The 24,405-nt window shown below is 41.9% G+C and overlaps 3 protein-coding genes and 1 non-coding gene across 4 annotated transcripts; 1 reads left to right on the top strand and 3 right to left on the bottom strand.

Moving 5' to 3' along the window:
• Positions 1-154: 154 nt before the first annotated feature.
• plbd1a (phospholipase B domain containing 1a) lies at positions 155-12,220 on the bottom strand. Its single transcript, XM_086055742.1, has 12 exons — positions 12,044-12,220; positions 11,258-11,480; positions 10,957-11,040; positions 10,701-10,842; positions 10,173-10,310; positions 7,144-7,288; positions 6,853-7,053; positions 6,186-6,326; positions 5,918-6,103; positions 2,635-2,741; positions 288-2,560; positions 155-209 (listed from the first exon to the last, which is right to left on the bottom strand). The coding sequence occupies exons 1-11, from the start codon at positions 12,111-12,113 to the stop codon at positions 2,384-2,386; spliced, it is 1,614 nt and encodes a 537-aa protein (XP_085911868.1). The 5' UTR covers positions 12,114-12,220; the 3' UTR covers positions 155-209; positions 288-2,383.
• Positions 12,221-12,417: 197 nt separating this feature from the next.
• trnar-ccu (transfer RNA arginine (anticodon CCU)) lies at positions 12,418-12,490 on the bottom strand. The gene has a single exon. It is a non-coding gene; the product is annotated as a tRNA-Arg (tRNA).
• A 110-nt stretch (positions 12,491-12,600) lies between these two features.
• pick1 (protein interacting with prkca 1) lies at positions 12,601-20,438 on the bottom strand. Its single transcript, XM_086056447.1, has 13 exons — positions 20,274-20,438; positions 19,846-19,915; positions 19,441-19,552; positions 19,190-19,318; positions 18,091-18,157; positions 17,890-17,979; positions 17,756-17,809; positions 16,877-16,939; positions 16,670-16,803; positions 15,503-15,595; positions 15,375-15,425; positions 15,089-15,233; positions 12,601-14,055 (listed from the first exon to the last, which is right to left on the bottom strand). Exons 2-13 carry the CDS (start codon positions 19,884-19,886, stop codon positions 13,793-13,795), a joined length of 1,242 nt encoding a protein of 413 aa, XP_085912573.1. The 5' UTR covers positions 19,887-19,915; positions 20,274-20,438; the 3' UTR covers positions 12,601-13,792.
• On the top strand, positions 18,827-22,885 carry LOC147134964 (galectin-1-like). The gene is made up of 5 exons (XM_086056448.1): positions 18,827-18,964; positions 21,728-21,788; positions 21,877-21,956; positions 22,151-22,322; positions 22,444-22,885. Exons 2-5 carry the CDS (start codon positions 21,786-21,788, stop codon positions 22,588-22,590), a joined length of 402 nt encoding a protein of 133 aa, XP_085912574.1. The 5' UTR covers positions 18,827-18,964; positions 21,728-21,785; the 3' UTR covers positions 22,591-22,885.
• The last annotated feature ends 1,520 nt before the right edge of the window (positions 22,886-24,405 follow it).

Raw genomic sequence — 24,405 nt, 5'->3', positions numbered from 1 at the left:
ACTATGTCGACATAACTGATTTGACTACTATTGTCAGGGTTCTGGGTGTGAGGAGGGCCCAATTGCAGAAACCTGAGACAAGTTGAGAAATACAATGATGTGTTTATTGAAACAGGGATGAAGGTGTAGATCGGAGAGTGAGTCCAAAAGTTGTCTTGGGAACAGGTGGGGTTCGCGGCACAGCGTTGGCAGGCTGAGTGCAGAGTAATCTGAGAAGCGATATCAAAACAGGTTCAAATTTCTGAAAGTACTTGCAAGAGTTCAGGATAGTTGCTGGATGCACAAACTCTTAATCTAGAATGTTGATCTGGCGACGAGGTGGTGGTTGGGCCCATCTTAAGTAAGATGCTGATTGTGATGGCTTGCACCTGGTCCTAGCACCAATTGTTTCTCCACACCTGCATCAAGACAACCATAGACACACACACAAGGAAAGGAAGGGGCGGGGCTCAAGGAGCAGAATCAGGGACCCTAACATTACCCCCCCTCCTACGGGCGCCACCCGGCGCATGACCCAGGCGACCAAGATGGGGAAGATGGAAGTCACTGATGAAGGACCGACACAACACCTGACGAGCGGGGACCCAACTACGCTCCCCAGGTCCATATCCCTCCGAGTCCACCAAATACTGAAGACCCGACCCCGTCGACGCACAACAAGGAGCCGCCTGACGGAATAGGCAGGAAGACCATCGACCACAAGGGGGGGGGCGGCACCGTAGGGGACAGGACACATGAAGACAACGGCTTGACTTGGGAGACCGCGGACCTTGGGAGGCGGACAGAACATGGGTTCACCAAGGTAATGATCTTGAAGGGGCCAATGAATCGGGGTGCCAGTTTCCTCGACTCCACTGTCAGAGGGAGATGCCGTGAACTAAGCCACACCTTCCGACCGACAGTGTAGGCGGGCGCCAGTGCGGCGGCCATCTTGGGCAGGGACATTAGCTAGATGGGGATACTCACCCCGAGGTCTCCCCAGTGCGGCGGTTGGGCAGGGACATTAGCTAGACTGGGGATACTCACCCCGAGGTCTCCCCAGTGCGGCGGCCATCTTGGGCAGGGACATTAGCTAGACTGGGGATACTCACCCCGAGGTCTCCCCAGTCCGGCGGCCATCTTGGCCAGGGACATTAGCTAGACTGGGGATACTCACCCCGAGGTCTCCCCAGTGCGGTGGCCATCTTGGCCAGGGATGTTAGCTACACGCATGATTCTTGCCCCTCCGCCAGCCCCAGTAAGGCGGCCATCTTGAAGAAGGACATAAGCTACAGGTAGCATTCTGGCCCCTTGGCCTCCTCTGGTGTGGCGGCCATATTGTTCAAAAGTATTGGGACGCCCAGAATTCTCATCCCCAGGTGTCCCTAATGAAGCGGCCATATTGTTCAAAAGTATTGGGACACCCTGAAGCGACCCCAAGTGACCCGGAAGTGACCCAGAAGTGACCACTAGTGACCCGGAAGTGACCCAGAAGTGAACCAAGTGACCAGGAAGTGACCCAAAGGACCCGGAAGTGACCCCAATTGACCCAATAGTGATCCAGAAGTGACCCAAATAACCTGGAAGTGACCCGGGAGTTTCCCAAGTGACCTGGAAGTCACCCGGACGTGACCCAGAAGTGAAGTGTTCCTTACTTCCTCGTTTCTTGCTTCCCTTCTGTTTTTTATGTACTCATTCCAGGCCATTGTACATCATTCAATACTGAATGACAGTATCATTCAACTTTATTCCACTTTATCCAGCTTCATTCCAACGCATTCCGCAGTTTCTTTTAGCTTCCTTCGCCTTCACACATAATTTCTCCAGAAATTGCATTCTCTAGTATTCTTGTCCTGAGATTGCTTTAATGTCATGTCTTAGTGCATTGTTTGAGCATTTTATAAAATAATTCAGTTACAGAGGCAAAAATTGAAAGATTAAAGGCATAAAAGATCCAGACTCACTTTACCCTGAGACATGTTTGCATTGTATGAGACACATTCATTGAACAATCGAAGTGTAAGAGCAAAATACAATAAAATGGCTGAAATGAAAACGAAGACGTGTTGGAAAATAATAAAGACACACGATGCAGCTCTGCGTCTCCATAAAAATTTCAACCACAAAAGAAGTATTGTACAGTCTTTTTATAGTCAATGTGACTTTTGCAGAAATCATATAATCATTAACATTAAATTCTTATTACTAGGGATGTAACGATTCACTCAAGCCCCAATACGATTTTCAGTTCCAGATTTTCGACTCGATTTAAAAAAAAAATTGCTATCATGCTTGTCTCTGTGCACTTGTGTGGTTCTGCAGCCACCCACAAACGCAATACGCAATGATGTTTGGCACAAAAGCATAATTTGATTTGCACCAGGTTTCCTTGCTTGTATAATAGTTACGGCTGGAAGAGGAGGGGCTTCATCATGACGAAGGTGAAATTGTAGTACTGTGGCAGACCCTGGTGGCTGATGTTGCTGAAATGATCCCACGTGAACGGCAGGAGTCCACCTTGTGTCGTTGGCCCATTCACTGCTTCCGTGCGGAACTCCTCCGCCATTTGGAAATCTGTGACCTGCTCACACAGGAATCGAGAAAATGAGGTGAAAAGGCACATTTGATCATCTACAAGCATGCTATGAGACCTGCCTTAGTGTCATAGCAACCGGTCGGTGAAGGTTCTTCTGTCTTCAGGTCTTTACGACAACAGATGGACTTGCAGGGGTTGCCTTTAGAGTATGGGTCCTTCTTGTAGTCTGACGATAAAAAAATGAAGGTCAGTGTCACTGGCATATGACAGTTTCAGTCTATAAGATACAAACACGTGCCCTTTACGAGAAGATTGTATGTTCGATTTTGGATGGAGGGATGCCCTTCCTCTGACTCCTACCTGCCCTATTTATCCGGGCTTGGGGCCCGCACTGAGTTGGGCTCACTTAAAGCCAAAATTGGCCTCCCGTCCAATTAATAACCAGGCCTGACCTTGCTAGGATCCTCAAAGTGATGGACCAGTGGGACTGTGCACCTGTATGGAAACAACAGACTGGGAGGTGTTCAGGGCTGCGACAAATAATCTGAATGAGTACTGTGACCTCAAACATCAACTTCTGTGAGGACCTTACCAATGCACACTAGGGTGTGTTACAACAATTACAAGCTCTGGTTCACAGCTAAACTCAGACAGATTAGTCAACAAAGAGAGAATTCAGAAGCAAACAACAAAGCAACTACAAGGAGGCAAAATACCGATTTAGCACGTGAAGGTGAGAAATGCTAAATTTGTGCTCTGTGCAAACAGCTCTGCGACTGTTGGATAAGATTAGGCAAATATAAATCCCCTCAAGGTTTGAACAGCCTGGCCTCGCCCAGAACCTGACTGGAGACATGGAGCCATGTACCACACTGCTTCAAGTCCACCACTACTTTCCCTGTTACCGTGGAGTCATGCATTACAGGACCTAATGACTACCAGAAATGGGCACTTTACCCTATTTTGCCGGTCCGTGTCCATCTGCGACCCTTCCATCATCGTCCCTGCGTCCTTATTTGTTAAAATAATCCTCCCCTTCTGTCCTCGTCCTTCTAAAGCGCTTCTGTCCTTACATTTCACCAATTCCACCCCCGCCCTCAAAATAAAAAAAAATAAAACATCCATACATGACGCCATGGAAGAAACATTATTGAAAGTTCATTAGCTGGCTAATTTCCTATTCACAACTACTTAGCAGCTGGGAGTATTTTGTGAGTGGATTGAATTTTTTTCATTTTTATCGTTTATTTGAAAGGGGCAATGCACATTAATGAACACCGGTACAATACCTGCATAAATGTGCCGAAGTTAGCAGGAGCTAATTTACATTCGTAGTCCAATGGCAGGCAACATTAAACAAAACAAGGGATATCAACAAGACATCCTTCAATAATTCATACTTTCACAATAAATCAACAGTCTAAAGTGACGGCTCAGCTTCAGAAAAACGGTCAGCCGTGATTGGTTGTTACCTGAGCCCTGAGCAGTTGTAGCCCAAGAGAGCTAAAAACAGGTGGTTTAACTCAAAACGCAATATTCAACCAGTGGCCTTGCATAGAACATCCATCCATCCATCCATTATCTGTACCGCTTCTCCTCACAAGGATCGCGGGGCGTGCTGGAGCCTATCCCAGCTGTCTTCGGGCAGTAGGCGGGGGACACCCTGAACTGGTTGCCAGCCAATCGCAGGGCACACAGAGACAAACATCCGCACTCACAATCACACCTAGGGGCAATTTAGAGTATCCAATCAACTTACCATGCATGTTTTTGGAATGTGGGAGGAAACCGGAGTGCCCGGAGAAAACCCACGCAGGCACGGGGAGAACATGCAAACTCCACACAGGGAGGCCGGAGCCGGGATCGAACCCACGACCTCTGAACTGTGAGGCGGACGTGCTAACCAGTCGACCACCGTGCCGCCTGCATAGAACATATTCTTGAAAAAAATGTGTTTGAGTTGACTTACACTTTAATAGATTATACATTTCCAGTATGATCCAATGATGACTTGAGAGAGGTTTTCTGGCAAATATTTTTAACGCCCTTTTATATAATGACTCAATCTGTTTTAGGATGACATCACTAGCAAGAGTCCAGCATGTAAAACAGTAATCAATGTGTAGGAGAATCATGTTATGTAAGAGCATGTTTGCTGTTAATGAAGGTCAAATGTTTCTTTGACTTTGTAAGCATATTTGCTCTTTTTGAGAACATCATGCATAATTTATTTGTTGTATTAAGGAGAAGAAAGGACTTTGTTAACCAGTCAGTTCAGTTGTGAGAATGCGGCTAGCTTCTTGCACAGTTTTTGCGGGAGTCTATATTACTGCATCATCAGCGTACATTTGTATACGAGTATTTTTGCGTTGGCCTGGGAAATCATTTTCAAGTGAAAATACAACTTGTCCAAGAATGGAGCCTTGTTGGACCCCAACAGGACACTCAAGATCGAATGATTCGACACCATTGAGAATCACACATTGTTTTTGGTTATTGAGATTTCATCCAGATTAAAGCCCGTTCTGAAAAATTGAATTTAGTTAATTTTCTAAAAGGATTTTATGGTCAACAGTGTCAAATGTTTTTTTTTTTCAGGTTTAAAAAACAGCACCAACAGACACACTCTTGTCTAAAAAGCTTTAGACAAAGCAACACACTGAAAGCGTCCTCGGTTGAATAATGGGAACGAAAGCCAAATTGCATGGGATGTAGAGGAGTTTGACACTTTTTTAGATGTTCGATTAATAGTTTAACAATCCATTTTTCAATGATTTTTGAGAACCTATTTTCCGTGCGTCAGGCACCACTGAATTTTAACAGATAAATTCACTGTGTGTGATTGATTCTATCAGTGTGTTCTTGTATTCTTTTGAAAAGCTAACGTCAAGGCCAAAATCATCCATGGCACTTGAGGAGTCGAGTGAGCTGATAATGTTGGCTACTTCGAAATTATTTATCCAATTTAAAAACTCATTAAAAACTGGGTACGTGTCATTGATATCCATGTTTTGCAGGTTAAAAAATTCTGGATATGTCTTGTACAACATTGAAAAAGTTACTAAACTCAGAGGCAACTATGTGAGGATCTTTCACTAAGTGGTTGTTTACAACTGTTTAAATGTCAACCAAGATAACATTTAACACAACCGCCGTCAGTCACCAGAATGACTGGCGATGTGTAAACTTTTTTTGATGGAGGACGAGTGCTCCTCCTCTTGTCTGCTTGAAGCAAGCGAGTTGGCCCAAGTAGCTCAAAACACAACTACAGCACTTGCTCTCCATTCAACAGTTGGTGGAAACAGCTGTCAAGCCCACGACGACATCAACAATCATAAATACGTAATACCAGCACTACGCGCTTATTTTGAGGAACAGTTCAAGTGTGAGAAAAAAACCCACCGTTGAATCTCATGATGTGCTTTAAAGAGTCCAGGTCCTTGACATCAGCTTGGTCACGGCGGAAGATCTTGGCCCTTGGGCAAAGGTCATAGGAAAAATCCTCCCCATACTCCTGCCACATCACATCGTACCCACTCAGCTTGTAGATGTTCTGGTGGAACGGAACATTGTAAGACGGCCAGTAGCCTGCGGTGGTAAAGAAAAGCAGATCAAGTCTTCAAATGTCCCCCCCCCAAAAAAGGTTTTGTCTAGCAGTTTTTGTTCTTACCTTGGCGCAGTGCTTGTGTCTGGTCTGAGTATTCCACCAGGCCGGGAATCTGCTCCACCACAGTCAAAGCGCCATCAGTAATACTGTGGCCCAGCTTCACTTTGCTCCTGTCCAACACCATGTACTGGTTGTTGTACGTACCTGCAACAATTCACACTAAAATGTTTGAAGTGGAAGTCAACCCAAACGTATTTTTAAAAAAAATATGTTCCCAGCAGGCCCACTAGTTGAAACACGGCATTCTGAATAATTTTGTGGAACATAAGTTAAGCAGCAAAATCCACTCGCTTTTAGCCATCTCTGGGGGTGGCCATTTTGTCTTCTGTCGACTGAAAATGACATCACAACTGCTCACAACGACCAATCACAGCTCAAATTCAGAGAACAGGTCAGTGATTGGTCGTTGTGAGCAGTTGTGATGTCATTTTCAGTCGACAGAAGACAAAATGGACGCCCCCAGGGATGGCTAAAAACGAGTGGATTTTGCTGCTTAACTTATGTTCCACAAACGCAAAATTAATCAGAATCAACTAGTGGGCCTGCTGGGAACACATTTTTGAAAAAAAATGTTTGGGTTGACTTCCACTTTAAACATTTTAGTGTATAAGCAGCCACATCCATCCAGTTTCTATACCGTGTGTTGCCGTGCAATGCTTTGGTCACTCACCAGAGTTGTACTGAGAGAAGATTTTGGCCCACTCCTCTCCTGTGTGAGCCAAGCTGTGAGCCAGTCGAACCCTCTGCCAGGCCAGCAGACTTTTGGGGCTGATGTTGTCAAAGAGGGACGAGTTGAAGACATTGTTGGTGGTCTGGGTCATCATCAGACCACTTCCCAAGAGATAGAAGTCATCCAGGGACATCAGGAAACCTGAGAACGGCAATCGGACCTCAAACGGTATATAATAAGCAACTTCATCTTTGCTATTTTGACAGCAAGTACTCAATTCCTCGTGCCTACCAGGGTAGCTGCTGAAAGATAGTTTCCCGGTGGCTGTGTGGGGGTCAGCAATGTGGAAATCCCAATGTTTGTAGATCCGCATGGTGGCCGTGTACGTGAACCAGCTGGAGTGGGCAAAGAGGAGGTTCTCAAAGCCTGGGAGCATCTGATAAGAGTGATCAGAATCGAGGATTTCAAAACAAGATTCTGTGTGGAGTATGCATGCCCTAACCGTGAGTTTTCTACAATACAATACAATACAACTTTATTTATATAGCACATTTCATAACAGCTAAAGCTGTAACAAAGCACTTTACAAACAATACAATAAATAAAAAAAACAACACAATAAAAGGCTGTGATACACGTATTAATAAATATAGATATAAATAATATGAAATATAAATAAATAAAGCCAATAAATTAAAATAAAACACTATATACAATTGACACCGGAAAAGAGCTGACAATTTCAGGTCTGATCAAAAGCCAGAGAAAAGTAATGTGTCTTCAACCGGGTTTTAAAAATGGACAGAGAGGGGGCTTGCCTAACAACCAATGGGAGGTCATTCCAGAGGGAAGGACCAGCGACAGAAAAGGCTCGATCCCCTCTGAGGCTCCGCTTGGTCCTCGGCACCCCGAGCAGCGCCTGGTTCGCAGACCTGAGGCTGCCGGAAGGTGCGTAGGACTGGAGGAGCTCGGAAAGGTACGCCGGGGCGAGGCCATTTAATGATTTAAAAACAAATAGGAGAATCTTAAATTGGACCCTGAAATGCACTGGGAGCCAGTGAAGGGAGGCCAGAATTGGTGTTATGTGCTCGATCTTCCGAGCGCCAGTTAGTAGGCGGGCAGCAGAATTTTGGACCAACTGGAGACGTTTGAGGGAGGACTGGCTGACTCCAAAATAAAGTGCATTGCAGTAATCTAGCCGAGATGTAACAAAGGCATGGATGACTGTTTCTAAGTGCTGATGTGAAAGGAGGGGCTTTACCTTAGCCAGCTGTCTAAGGTGAAAGAAGCTCGACTTTACAACAGCACGGATTTGCTGTCCTTTAGGCAGGACAAAAGTGCTCTTAAGGAGAAAGCCTCTTTTTGCTTAGCGGTATATAGATTTGACAGTCGTCTGCGTAGCAGTGGAAAGAGATTCCGTGTTTTCTAAGGATGGAACCCAGGGGCAGCAAATACAACGAGAACAGCAATGGCCCCAAAATAGAACCCTGTGGAACACCATGCGATAGAGGGGCATAGCAGGACTCAGGGGAACCTAGGCTAACAGAAAAAGTCCTGCCAGCTAAATAGGATCCAAACCACCATAGAGCGCATCCACTAATGCACCACTTGGTGTTGCAAGCGAGTTAAAAGAATATTGTGGTCTACCATTTTTGGAGCGGAGGGCTGGGTGGTGACAAATTTTGGAAAATGGCTGCACTAAGCATGGCCGGAAGTGGATTTTAGTCCGGCCCACTAATAGGCAAATTTCATCTCAGCCGACTCGGTGAAGTGCTTCTTTTTAGGCTTCTTTCAAAACAGCTTGTGTCCGGGAGTATATTCAAGCAGCGCGCAGCACTCAAGTATGGCACATCATGCACTTTCCTACTTCCGGAAATACGCCGTAGCGAAAAACTGCTGTGTAGTAGTTTGCTGGAATGCTTTTATTTTGAAGGCCGGGAAGTATGAAGGAGGGGAAGTGTGGAAAATAAGTCACCCGTTGAACGCTTGCAGACTTGTCGTCTGCTGGACCCAAATAATTATACAATACAACAAAACAAACCCCAGGGCTCGCAATGGAAGTAAGTACACACAGCTGGATAAGTACGTGAGTAAGTGGCGCGTGTGAAGCGTGTCCACAGCGGGGTTGAATAGTAAGTTAGCCAGCTAATTGTCTTTAAATTAACCTCTTCCGTTAGCATCTCTCCCGCGGGGGCATCATGCACGTTTTTTTGTTTTTGTTTAGGGGGGGCTGGGGTCGGAACGGGGCGGGGGCCGACAATGTTTATGAATATGGCCGGGGGGTCGCAGCCGGAAGGATACCCAGGTCAAGGGTGGAGGGTTGCGGCCGGACTGGCAAAAAAGGGTCAAGTGCCCAGCTCTGCCAATATACGTGTGAGTTGTTCTTTGTCTATACTGTATGTGCCCTGCGACTGACTGACGACAAGTACAGGGTGCACCCTGCCTCGCACCCAATGTCAGCTGGGATGAGCTCCAGCCCCCTGTGACAGGAAATTGGATAGAAAATGGACGGATGGATACTGTCAAGTAAAGCGGACATGACAACCTACACGTACTGAAGTAAAGCGGACATGACAACCTACACGTACTTAAAGATGAAGTCAACCCAAAAATGTCTTTATGTTCTATGCGGGTCACTAGTCTAAACATGGCATTCTGATTAATAATGCGTTCATGGAATACGAGTTGAGTAGCAAAATTCTCCCATTTTTGTCCATTTCAGGGGGACATCACAGTTGCTCAAGGCTCAGATAACAACCAATCATGGCTCAGCTTCAGAAAACAAGTGAGCTGTGATTGGTCATTGTCTGAGCAATGGAGATGTCATTTTCAGTCAACAGAAGAGAAAAAATGGCAGCCACCTGACATGGCTAAAAACGGGTGTAATTTGCTGCTTAACTCATATTCCACAAACGCAATATTAATCAGAATACCGCTTTTAGACTAGTAATGGCGCATAGAACATATTATTGCAAATAATTTTGGGGGGGTGACTCCTACTTTAAAAAAAAAAACTTTACTTGGCCAAGTATACACAGTGTCCCCAAGGACCGAGCCCAGCTACAAATAGCGACAACCTATGAATCAATGAGCCCGCCCCTCAAAAACTTTATAATTTACTATAGATGTCACAAGATAGTGGCAAAGCCTTTGTCTTAATGAAGCTCCTCTATGTGCTCAATTTTGGAGAATAAAAGGTGAAAGGTTTAAAAAAGCCAAACAAACATGCAAGAGCATTTGTAGTTGTGTGTGCATGTTTTTGTAAAACATGCAAAATATTGAGACGTTTTATCCCAATTAGTACCCTTTTGGTCCCTGACCTTTATGAGTGCTGAGCAGTGTCCCATTCCTGGAAGTTGAAATTGTTTGGCTTGAGAAGAGGTGGAGACGAAGGCCGGGATCAGATCCAGCAAGTCTCCGACTGCATTCAGGAACTGAATGGCAAACATGGAGAGTGGCTGTGCGAATAACAACAGATGTTCAGCTTTCAGAAAAGAAAAGGGTTCAACAAAGTAAACGTCATGCAAACTAATCACAGGAAAATAAAATAACATAAAAATGTGCATATTGCAAGTTGTATACCCTCAATTTAATTGTATATGAAAATAACTATATCCTAAGTATTAATGTCAAAAGTGCTTGCTATACTTCCCCAAAACCGTAAGCCAGTTTTTGTCCATATTTTTCAGATCAGCATTTCTTGTTCCTTTAAAAGGTTTACTAAAAATGGTCACATGTTTCCCTTGTATCGAAAGTTCCGCCTTCCAAAGAAGCCTCTAAAAATTCCTACATTGATTTATATGTGTGATCTTCCACTTGCAAAAACTACAACAATATGCTCGTTACACCTTTTTCCCGAGTCTCTTGGCCCATTCTACAACTCCAGCGTGCAGACCATCCATCTGGGCAACAATGAAGCCTGCATGTCTCCACAGAGGATCGGAAGACTTGTTCATTTTCACTTGCACTCTCGTCCAAGAGTCCTGCTCCCTTAGAGATCCAAGCAGAGGCACATGTTGTTCACAGCTCAATGTTGTCATTCCAAGCACTCAAAGGTCACATGCCAAAAGGTATTGCCAAAAGCAGATGTTATTGCAGACTCACTTCATGAAGTTCTGAACCCGGCCCAGGATGCTGGGGTCATGGATGAGCTGAGGGTATATGTTGGTGTAGTGGTCTATCAACTGTCTGCACAGGAAACGAGACAGCAAAGTCTGAAGGGTGATTTCAATCATTTCGAATTAACCAACTCAGAAGTTATCTTTCTCAAGCTTCTTATCATGCACAGGACATCAATGATCATTTTGAACGTACAGTACAGGCCCATGTTCAGCATGCAACAAGTTGGATTTCAAGGAACTGGTAATATTCTGTAGGAACACAAGGCCATGGCTGTTGTATTTACTGTGCTGTGAGGAAGCCTTCTAGGTACCCCGCCAGGAACAAGGTGACCTCATCGGTCTCAGATGTTTCTCCGTATCCAGCTCGGATCTCAAGGACACTCCAGCCTGTACTGGACAAAGTGTCATTCAGGAAGCCATATGCGTCCCCATTTAAATCCAGGACCCCGTCCTTCAGCAGGACGGTCTTTTGTTGGGCGTCCCAGTACACTGTGGCTTTTGACATCACTGGAAGAAACACAACAAATATTTGCTATAAAACACTATGCATATATGTTTGCTGAATTTAATGTATTGAAACGTATGGGCGATCTGCGGTGTTTGCTGACTGCGATAAACTAACTGGCCACAATATTAGGTACACCTATAGAGTCTTTTCACTTAAACTTTCAAATATTACTTTATTTGTTGACCGAGGTTGTAGTTTGCAGCGCGGTGGTAATATTTCGCCTTCTAGTGTAACCGGTGGTAGGATCTAATACTGTACTGTACTTACGTAGATTTTTCCAAGTAGCCTATCTTTAGGCTACTTGAGTATTTATTCTCACTGTGAAGCTTAATGCAGTTCTAACAGCCTGCAACTAAATGGCACACGTAATGTACTGTATACAAACATATTCAAAAAAGGTATCGTCCCATTTATTATTGCCAGTAAACAAAAACTACAGCTAAAATTCATTTCCGAAGCAGGTGAGCCCCTCGTTTTTCAAACGTAACTGTTTATGTGCATGAAAACACTAAACGAAACGTATTTACACAAACACATAAAGTATTGTATATGACCTACTTACCCCCGGCTGCAGAGGAGACAGTCAACGCCGCATTGAATAACACAAAAACACACAAACTTTTTAAAGTCATGATTCCACTAAGTTAGACGATGAGCCTGGCGTACATTACAGAAGACAATCGACCAACCTCCGAGAAGGAGCAAGGGAAGTGAAGTGGGAACGATTGAAGAACGCTAAAACCGGTTGACGAGATTTAGGATGGGAGCGAGTCACCTGGTGGTAACAGAAGGAATAACACGTCGGGTATCTCGTGATTATGGAATGAGTCACAACAGTGATTAAGTAAGAGTGAGGAGGCTGTAGGGAAATGTTGGCACGTATCGGATACTATCGCTTGTGGAGGAGGAAGAAAAAAATAAAATAAAAATATCAAACACCCCAGATGGGACTCGAACCCACAATCCCTGGCTTAGGAGGCCAGTGCCTTATCCATTAGGCCACTGGGGCGTACGGCTACGGTTATCACCACTAGTTATAGATAAAGCTACCCTCCTAAGTGACGTTTCACCGATAAAGCACAACTTTTAAACGGAAAAACAAAAAAACGACTACATGCATCCCTTTCAAACCATTTATTCTGAAACTCGTATAAGGACAAAACTTACTTTCCTTCAAAACACAACAGCTAATAAAAACAAAAAACCTCAAATATTAATGGGTAATATGTTCCCGTTTCCCAGGAGACAATGTAAGAGGCGAATCATTAAGCAACAAATACAGTATATGGTAGCGATGTTGAGGCCACGCACTTCCCAGCATGCTTGTAAACAGTTGTATATGGTTGTATTAAAATAAAAGTTGCTCCTTTTGCTTTCTCTCGTGTGATGTCACTGAAACGGAAGAGCAAAGTACATTCCAAGAATCAAAGTAACATTGCAGATGAAAAGGTAAACCATGCCAGATTCAAGTTTAAGGTTGTGGCCGATAGCAGCTCCTGAAAGAATGTGATATTGTGTTACCGCTTGTGGGAATAAACTGAAGAGCATTGGCAACTGTGCTGTCTTTTAAACACAAATCAGGGTGTTACATTTAAAAAAAAATAAAATAAATAAGCATCTTTGGCAGGAAGGCAAAAAGAATAAATACAACGGTAAAAGTTAAAATACTGTAGCAATATTTCCCTTAAACATTCATATTTAAAAGTAGTGTTTGCATTTTTATCAGTTGAGTGTCCTATAACTTTTCCGATCCTGGGAGAAAGTTAGCATTACAAGTAGTGTACGGTAGCAGATGATCTGCATTAAAGACTTTGGTTGTGAAGCTTTGCAGAGACCCCTTGTCGTGCAGCTGAAAATGTGCCAAGAAACTGTAAAACAAAAAAAGGAGAGGTATAACAGCTATGGCATCACCTCTGTTGGGCGTAAGTAAAAATGTAACAATCACTAGGAAACATCACTGATCCAGAGTACACAGCCCATCCAGATCCACCACATAAGAAGGCACAACCCAAATTAGATGAGTTCACCATTGTAGCAGCGCAAAACACTTCCATAGCATTCAAATTCTGTTGGCTTTTAAGTCAAACTCATTCTGCAACAAACTGATGGGCAGAGAACAATGTATTAACATTTAAAAAAACAAAACAAAAAAAAAAACACCAACAACATTAAAAGACAACATAAAGTACTAGAGCAGTATGTGTAAGTAGTCTTTCCACATCTCAGCTGCTGATCTCCCTTCAAGGAGTGGACCATGTCAGACAGAGGGACTGACTTCTTCATGTCCACCATAACGCCACACAGCCATCATTCATTCATCATCGATCAGTTTCTCGCTTCCGTTCTCTGCCTGGATGCCTTCACAGGTTCCTCCTTCCTCCGCTCCTCCCGCACAATCCTCAACCTCTTCCTCATCAGTGTAAGTAAATGACTGGCTGCTGTAGTTGATGGTTGTGCGGGAGAGGTCCACTTCGATGGGGAACACATCGGCTTCCTTGAGCACGGCGTAGCACTCGTCGTAGTAACGGGACATGCCTGACACGAAGCGCTGGAGCTGGAAAACTATGTCCTGGACTAGATGAGACAAAGACGAGAGGGATTGTTTAGTGACATGTTGGTCGACTCAAACATTTATTGACACTAAAGAACGGAACGGACAAACTGTTCACATTGGACATATATGGGAGACTGGACCCCTGTAGCTAAACATTTACCCCAGCCAAAAAGCTTCTAATTTGTCAAGTTTTACTATTACAGTAGTTATAATTTAAAATTGCAAACAGAAAAGCTTGGTTGTTTGACTGTATTGCAGTAATCCCCCACATACTTGCGGTTCAGTATTTACAAATTCAACTGGAAGCGTTTTGTGCTCGTTCTAGAATGCCCAAAGATGCAACTAGATGTCAACAAAGATCTGTCAAAATAGGAAAACTGGTGTCAAGAAAGTATGTTGAAGTGATACATCTCAACTGAGCGACAAGCTGTGTATGATTGGGACAAAAATAAATAAATAAAAATAAGAAAAAAAAAAAAAAAATGGAGATAAATGTTTTTCACATGACAGCGACGATATATTTTTGTTGTTTAAGGTGCTAGTGAGTACCATTATAGCATTAGACAATTCTCAATTCTTAATACTTATTTCAAGGAGGTGTCAATGTTTCATATTTTTCTGATTCTCACGGTATGTTACAGTCCTAAAAAAGAAAGAAAAGAATACAATCATGGATTGAATTCTTACAAGCCTCACATTAGTAAGATAATAATGGCTATTTCAACTGTTGAGTACATTTTGGGTTAGGGGCATAGTTTCTCTAAATCAGAAGATAACAAGGTCAGACAAAACAGTTGTCCTAGGATAAGAGAAACCAATGGTAATGAGATCAAGTAGAGCACAATACATGTTTGGTGAAGGCGGTTAATGGGGCGTGACGTACATCTTTACTCATTTGCAAAAGTGATGAGCAAACCACTCAGTAAGCTGTCTTTGCTTTGTGAGCATTGTTCCTTCTTGCAAGAATATTAAATCATCTTTACGCTTGTCCATTCTCAAGATGGAATTTAAATATCTAGTTTGGGGGCAGGGGTGGGGGGAACGCAAACTAACCATGTTTCTGATCCAAAAGTTCTATCTTCTCCAGTACATCTTTTCTCATCTTGGCGAAGCGTGCACGAGCCTCCTGCCGGCACCGCAGCACCAAACGGTACTCGTAGTTCCCGGTGCATACACGGTACAGGGGTTCTCCCATAGCCTGTTGGAAGGAACATCGGTGCAATGACCCCGACAGACTGTCCATTAGAGCTGCACATACAGTAGTAGTCCCAATTTATGATCAAGTTAGTGGTCATCCTCAAAAGAATTGCTCTGAGGCGGAACTTGAAAAGTAACTTACAATGCTGGTGTATTCTTCATCATCCATTTCCTTCACTTTTAAGCAGTACGACTGCGAGACAAAAATAGTGGTTATTTATGGAAGGTTATTTGGAAGTTTTACAATTGGACAGAATGCAGTTAACTTACCAAATACTCAAACTTGACATCCAGGTACTTGCGAATTGTGAGCTTTGTGTCTGGTATGGCCTTGTGAAGGTAGGTGTTCAAATCATGAAGCATCTGCAAATTACAAACATCATTGTTACAGCACTGAACATGATTTAAAGAGGAAGCCAACCCCCTAAAATCTTCACAATGATATGTTCTATGTGCCCCCGCTAGTCTAAACACGGCATAATGATTAATATTGCGCTTGTGGAATATGAGTTAAGCAGCAAAAGCCAACCGTTTTAGTGGCCATTTAGCCACTTTCTGTCAACTGAAAAAGACATCGCAGTTACTCAGGGCTCAGGTAACGACCAATCATGGCTCACCTGTTTTCTGAAGCTGAGCCATGATTGGTTGTGTTGCTTTGGCGCCATCTGGTGGAATTTTGTAGTTTTTGTCAGGTTTGATAAAGTGAAAGTGCTTTTTCCGTCTGCGTTTGAAATGTCCTGTTTCGTTGGCGGTCCTTGAATGCAACTCGTGTAGCACCAAAAGTGAAGGAAAAAGATTCTGCTTCTGTCCCGATGCAGCTACTAATAGCCAGTGTAGTCTATTTTTGCCAGCAAGATAAAACAAGATAACCTTTATTAGTCCCACAATTGGGGAATTTGCAAATTACAATTTGCCTGTATTCCCTAACATGTATTATTGTATGTAAATACCAAAAGGTGAGTTTAATGACCTAATACCATTTGTGTAAAGTGTTAATAGGCTTATTTTTCATTTGTCTATTTGCCATAATGTGTTATTTTGGCTAGTATGCTATTTACTATCAATGAGACTCATGTGAGGGTGGTTCGTTTGTGTTGTGTAATTTTAACTACTGAATAATCGTTTGTGAAACATGGGTTCATGGTTGTGTACATGTCAGATGCATGGTGTTGGCGCTTTATGGTCCTCTGGTTTAAGTGCTTTGCCGCCATCTTGTGACATCTACACACAATTAGAAACGTCTTTTGTGGGGCCGTCAATTTTTCATAGATTTTTGCTATTTGCGGCAGGGCTTGGTCCCTACATCCTGATAATAGCGGGGGTTCACTGTACATGCGACATGGACAGAAGACCAAATCATATCATATAACATTTGAAAAAACAAAATCAAATATTTCCCCTTTAACAGCAAAACGCAGAACTCAATCCTGTACTCACAGGCTTGATAGTCTTGAGCAATTGAATGCCGTACTTCTCAATGCTGCGGTGAGCATCAGCAAACTTAACAAAAGCTTCGCTGGCTGCAGCTTGGGGCTCTCGCACTCCGATGACAGAAAAAACATCTCCAAACGCTGTGAGTTGAATCAGTCAATGCATTAGACAATTTAAATGCTCAGTTGGAAAATTTTCCACTCCGGTCCTCACCTCTGTGGGTTTGCGAAAGCTCAAAAAAGGCTCTGAGCAGTCGCTTGGTGTGCTCCATCAGACCTGCGGGAAAGCAGAAAGAACAACTGAAAGTGCACACTGAAACAAGTGACTGTCTGTTATTCATGTGATTTAGCAGAGCTGCCGGTCAACCATGTATATGATTTTTCTCAAATTAATATATCGGCGGGTACTATTTTTAAAAAATGAAATGTTCAAAAAATAATGAAACCGATCTTTCTCACCCGATACCAGATCAGCTGAAATCGGGACATCCCTATTAGGGATCGTTATGGAACAAATGCTCACTGCAATTGGTCCGTTACAAAAACTATATGAGTTTAAGACCAAATGGAAGTATCTTAAAGTGGAAGTCAACCCCCCCAAGAATTATTAGCAAAAATATGTTCAATGCGCCTTCACTAGTTGAAATATGGTATTCTGATTAATATTGCGTTTGTGGAATATGAGTTAAGCGGCAAAATCCACCCGTTTTTAGCAGTCTCAGGGGGCGGCCATTTTGCTACTTCTGTCGACTGAAAATGACATCACAGTTGCTCAGGGCTCAGGTAAGACCAATCACGGCTAACCTATATTCTGAAGCTGAACCATGATTGATGATGATTCTGATCCCTGAGCAACTGTGATGTCATTCTCAGTCGACAGCAAGTAACCAAATGGCCGCCCACTGAAATGGCTAAAAATGGGGGGATTTTGCTGCTTAATTCATATTTCACAAACGCAATATTAATCAGAATGCCATGTTTGAACTAAGGGGCCTGCATAGAAGATATCCTTGTAGAGAAAATGTTTGGGTTGACTTCCCCTTAAAAAAACAAAACAAAAAAAAAAACATTCAGTTATGTTCTGATTCTTTACCTTTGTAAAGCTCTGCTGTTTTCTCCAGTTCTTCCAGTCTTTTAACAAGTCCATCTGCACATTAAATGAGTATGCTATGTTTATTTAATTAATAATAATAATAAAAACATTTACTGTTGAGTTTATTGCCTTACCGTTGCATAAAATAGCTCGACTGAGGCCGAGCGCATCTGCAGTGCCAGAGCTCATGTTCTCCACCAGCCGATGTTTGACTTTCTTCAGCACTGAAATAATGAAATGTGTGCTTCTATTCAAGACGTGGAATCAGGATTAAAAAAAACAACAACAACAAAAAACTAAACTAAATGATTGGGTGGGATGGGTGAGTCACAAACCTATATCCAGAGACTTGCCCTGCTTTGGGTCTGCTTGCAATTTGTTATAGTGGATTACTGCTTCACCCTGACAAAGCAGATAACAACCAAAATAGATTAAGAAGAAATGCATGGTCCTTTGCCTAATGTGGTTATGGCATCAGCATGATGAATACAACATGGTAATTAAAAATAAATATTTGTGATTGAAGAAAAAAAAAAAAGAAGAAATGTCTAGTCATAGAAAAAAAAGAAGAAATGTCTAGTCATAGATGACCAGTGGGCTTCCCCGCAATTGTTTATGATCATTTAAGAGTGGACGATTTGCAATTATCAAGTCAGCAACAGTTTGCACTGACCTCTTTTTTATTGATTTGTTTTTTTCTTGCTAAGATAAGGGAATCAAATGTTTCAAATACTCTGCCTTTAAATGTTTTTTTCCCTCACTAACCACTACAACAGTGACGAATAATGTTAAATTCTTCATGGCAAGCAGTTGACAAAACAAACAAACAAACAAATAACCAGAAAAAGCTACAACTTTTGATTTTAGGCAATGACATGTTGCAAAATGTAAACTCATGTCAAATTTCAAGTTCAGGCTGTAACGTTTTTTATACGGTAATAACATGTGCAAAAATATTTGTATTGAATGGGCAACAACGGGAAAAGGTAATCCTTTGTTTCACACACTAAACCCATCTTTATCCCAGCATGCAGGAAGTCATGAAATTCTCTGCTCACCAACAATGGATGGCAAAAACAACACAGCAACTCTGCACATATTGTGCTGAGACGCTTTACACTGCATAGCAAACCAGTCAAGTCCGTGTTCTCTCAAGTCATTTGGCACTGTTGGATCTGTTCTCGCTTAGTCAAAGCTGGACTCAAAACTGTAAGCAATCTTTTATACTTCATTTGACATATTTCTGTTGTATGTAATGATTACGAAATTTTGAACAACGGTGTCCTTTGCGGCTGTCATTATTACATATTAGCTCATTCCCTGCCAGTCCTCCCAGTTAACATGCATTTTGACATACTGTATATAACTGTCAATGGCAGTGAATGTTAATATGTTAAAAAGAAATTGACAGGGTACTGCCCTAGTACAGGGTACCTGTACAGCTTGAATCATCTTGGCCACTTCCACCTTTGTCTTTCCCTTCACCGGTTTGCCATTGACGCCAGTTATTTCATCACCTGCTGCAAGCATCCCTTCTAGAGCTGCCGGTGTGTTGTCAAACACCTGAGAGGCCAGAGGAAATCATTTTAAGACCAGTATTTCAATGTGACATTTCCTTACAAAATAACAAATCACATAGCAATAAATGTAATTACTTTAGTCTTACGTTATTGAACTGCACCTACCTGAACAATATAGAGACAGGGACAGTATTGTGCCCCACCACCAATGCTTATCCCAATAAGGTTATTTGCATCTTTTTTCAGACACACAGTCCCTGGTACTGTTGGTATCCCTCTGTGGTAGAGAGAATGTATTACTATTATACATCCAACATGTTGAAGTGCAGTACGTAGACATTTTGCGAAGACACAGTTTTGATTTGTTACTACAAATGGTGTCGTTGTTAAACCATGGATGTAACTAGAAAGCCTAGAAATTCATACACCACTTGGATTAAAAATAAAAAAGTAACAGAGGATGGACATTGCAGGTAAGACGCAAAGGTTGCAGTAAAATATGTAAAACTGTGGACTGAGTAATATCTAATTTCAAGTGTAACAATAGATCAGAATAGATGATGAACTCACAAGTTGTCCTCTTCTAATTCAAAGTCCATGTCTGTGAACATAACAGTCTCACACCTATCCTTGGAAAAACCTGTTGGTGATCATAACAAAGTATTCACACGGGATATCAACAAAAGCTCATCTTAAGATATCAATAAAAGCTCGTTTTAAGACCGAAGGAACATTTTGCGGCTGAGAGTAAAGTTGATTAAATCTCTCTATTAAAAGAGAACACTGCAGTAAATGGATCGCCACGGCGGCTCGACGTGACACACATCTTAACAGGTAAAAAGCACGAATAGGCATGCACTATTTTATAACATTTGGAACATTTTCCCACAGATGACGTAGCCTAATGCATGAAAATTGCTAGTGGCTAATCAGCTGCTAGCAAGTACTTGCGCGGCAGGTGGATCAGAACATTTTGTTTTATCAGTAAAACAACAAACCTTCAGCGGAATTAATATCAGTTCCTCAAACACAAACCGATGTACCATTCCTTGCTATGCATTGATGTCAGCGCGTTGTTTGCTAATTGGCTCAGTTTTGTTGGAAATATATATGTCTGTCCCAATGACAGCGGGTCTGTTTACTTAATAACGTCATTTCCGGCGTGTAGAGGAAGTCGGTCATGGAAATTCCTCATTCTTTCGCGTTGAAATTCTCAATAAAACAAATAATACATATTAATTAATGATATAGTGAATTAAAGTAGTTTGAATATATACAAACAACGATAGAATGGTGAACTTAATAAAGTCACATAGAAAAGCGTTAAAACGTTGTCAAAAGAGCACGACTGTGTTGTATAATTATAACCACTAGAGAGAAGTAAAGTATTACAAGAATACAATACAAGACAAAACAATACAATTTTATTTGTATCGCGCATTTCACAACAGCTAGAGTTATAACAAAGCACTTTACATACAACAAAATAGCCATAAACAAGTGAATTCAATAAATTAACACAAAACACTAGGAAACAAAACACATCAGCACTGACCCGATCATGCCAGCCAGATACAGACATAAAACTGGTAATTTACTGATAAGCATTGACCAAGTTGAGGCTCATCGCTCAAGTTAGCAACAGTACACTGTGCCTGTGTTTTTCATACAAATGTTTACTGTAATTGTGACTTCATTACTGCGTTTAGTGAATATGGTACATTCTGACTTAACATATAGATTTGGGTTGCGTTGCCACCCAAGCAGTGGAATTCCTCTGTAAATTGCAGATTCCCTATATAATAAACAAAAACAGAGCTTTTAGTGGCCTGATTAAGTTTACATGCAAATTGTAGACACTTTGAGAGCCTATAGCAAACAATGAATGTCCTTCTGACCTTTTTGTTTTACGCCCTCCTTTCTTATCCCTTTAAATCAATGATGTACCGTATTTGCATTGAAAACCCTGATTGTTTCGAATGATATATGGTCATTGATTGGTCCCAGGGCGGCACGGTGGTCGACTGGTTAGCACGTCCGCCTCACAGTTCAGAGGTCGTGGGTTCGATCCCGGCTCCGGCCTCCCTGTGTGGAGTTTGCATGTTCTCCCCGTGCCTGCGTGGGTTTTCTCCGGGTACTCCGGTTTCCTCCCACATTCCAAAAACATGCATGGTAAGTTGATTGGATACTCTAAATTGCCCCTAGGTGTGATTGTGAGTGCGGATGTTTGTCTCTGTGTGCCCTGCGATTGGCTGGCAACCAATTCAGGGTGTCCCCCGCCTACTGCCCAAAGACAGCTGGGATAGGCTCCAGCACGCCCCGCGACCCTTGTGAGGATAAGCGGTACAGATAATGGAATAATTGATGGATGATTGGTCCCATTGTAGAATTGTGCATGTGCTACACTTTATAAACAGCAGTGATACCTCACAGCCACACTTTTGTGTTGCAGGAGAGTTCATCATTCCATTGTCAATACCTCAGAGGCTTAACCAACACCCAGCGTGAGCATGGTGAGTTTATTTGATGCGGTTTCTTTTTCCAATGAATATGATTATGTTTTAACTTCAATTTGCTGGATATCTCACTCTTGTTTCTTAGAAACTTGAAATGAGCAATGTAAACCTAAAAGTTGGGGGTCAGCTGAAGATAAAGGGAGAAATTTTGGATGATGCTCAAAGGTAAAATCCACGCTTACAGTATTTTGTCTACTTCTCTTGTGTATGTGCTGTATGTTGCAAGAATAACATTGCATGATCATCACTTACGGGTTATTGAGTACTTTATCAGTCATATAAAGACTGTTGATTATGTTGATTGATTAGGTGTGGAAATACTATTAAAGTGCTTTGGATTTATTTCATAATCCACTCAGATTCCAGATTGACCTTGGCTATGATTCTGAAGACCTGGCTTTGCATTTCAACCCGCGATTCCACGATGACACAGATGGAGCAGTTATTGTGTGCAACTCAAAGATTGCTGGTTGCTGGGGTGATGAGAAAAGGGAAATACACAGCCCCCTGCAGAGAGGCACACATGTTAAGGTGAGGTAGTCTGACGTCATGACAGGAATATTTCAGAAAATTTGCCAGGACGTATTAAAAGAGTCCTTTGGTTAAGAAAGAATCTTAAGGGTTAATTTGACAAGTATGTTTTCTCTTACAGATTGTGTTGAAGCTCACTGGTGACGTGTTTGAAGTACAACTTCCTGATGGTCGTGAAATCCAGTTTCCTAACCGTGTTGACATGGCGGTCATCAACTATGTCAGAATCACTGGAGACTTCAAAGTCACTTGCATAAAAATCTGTTAAAATGTAAAATATATACATTGAATTCTCACTTTTTTGAAATGTTAATATTCCCAATTTTGAAGCCAAATCAACTTGTATTCTTCACTCCCCTTATGAAATACTCTTTTTTACCCAACTTTATATCTCTTTACCAACTCAACAGCAGATTCCAGGCCATCTACAAACTACAAACGAAATATTCCTCTTATAAATTAATTTCTACTAGATTGCTTTGGCTAAACCATTCAATTCATGGCAAACTCTAATCACCAAAGTTTATTCTTGTTATTGACATTAAAGTGTGAGTTGCACTACATATCTCGTATCTCTGGCTTTGTTTTATTCGATGGAAATGTTCTTAAAGTACAATCATTCATAATTGATCAAGACCAACTACCAACATTAAGTAGTCCTCTTGGACTGACTTTTAACCTGCAGAAGTTACGTTTAAGAATAATCTGTGGCTACTGTGCATCACGATTGACCTTTGACATTGCAAGTCAGGTCATCTATGCATCGAATTTCTATACCATTTATCCTCATTGTCATACTGTATATTTCGTTGGCGTCGGGCCAAAACCTCATAAGTCACATTTTGGTGAATTTCATATTTTTTCAAAAATATATACTATTGGTCAGTCCACACGTGTGGGTGTTATTTTTACACATTACTGACCAATCTAAAGTGTTGAAAATGGCTTGCTCTCTTTCACGATGCAATGCAAATGGTTGAACAAACTTGCCATTTTTGGGGTTGAAAAGTAACTCATTTGGAGGTAACAAGGTTTTTTCCCGATATAAATATATAGATATAATATATTAAATATATATATTATACATTTTATATATATATATATATATATATATATATATATATATATATATATATATATATATATATATATATATATATATATATATATATATATATATATATATATATATATATATATATAAAATTATATAATGTAGTGGTACACACGCCTGAGTTGTGTGCGGGCAGCGTGGGATCGGTTCCCGCTCAGTGATTGTCATGGTCTGTTTTGTGTTGATGTCATCTGCTCTGTGTTCCAGCTGATTAGCTGTGGGGGCGTGTCCTTCGGCGCCGCACCTGTGCGGTATTAACAATCAAGGACTTTAAAAGGACTGCGGCGTCAAGTGCTCGTCGTGAGATTATTCACCTTGCTTACGTTCATCGAACCCAGTGTCTGTTTTTCTCAATCTGCTGAATTATCTGGTAGTTTGGATCGCGTGTTTGTACCCAAGTATTTCGGTATTTGTGTTTGTTATCTCGTTCGGAGTTTTTGTTTATTTCTATTTGGACGTTCCCTGATCCCTCTGTGGCAGGTGATTTTGCGTTTACTTGTTCTCCTTGCCTTTTCCAAGCGTATTTGGTTTTCCCGTGTTTTTTCCAGGCAATCGCCTGCGCTTTATTTCGTACTTTGTACTTTAATAAATTGTTTGTGTTTTTGTAAATAAATATTGTTCAAATCTTCTTGCTTTTCTGCGTTTGTGGGATCCACTCCATTTCTGGGTTTTACGGAACCTGACAGTGATGATCTGTGTGTGCGCTGTGACTGGCTGGCCACCAGTTCGGGGTGTAGTCTGCCTGTGACGGGGTTCAAAATAGCCCTCAACAATAAAATGGCATAGCCGAAGGGTGCTGTGCTTTGCTTTCAATTTATTGAATATAAAGTAAAAAAAAAATAAACTGTTCTCACATGCAAAGATTTTGGCTCTTCTCTCCTGGCCCACACTACCCTCATGACAGAGGTTGGCCACCTTTTAAACCCCTAGGCCCCTCCCTAAACCAATTCATTCCCAAATTGACTGTTT

The sequence above is a fragment of the Filicampus tigris genome, chromosome 16, assembly GCF_054856515.1.
Source record: "Filicampus tigris isolate MCC_2025a chromosome 16, RoL_Ftig_1.0, whole genome shotgun sequence".
Classification (NCBI taxonomy): Eukaryota; Metazoa; Chordata; class Actinopteri; order Syngnathiformes; family Syngnathidae; genus Filicampus; species Filicampus tigris.
This window is presented reverse-complemented; position numbering and strand designations above follow the sequence as displayed.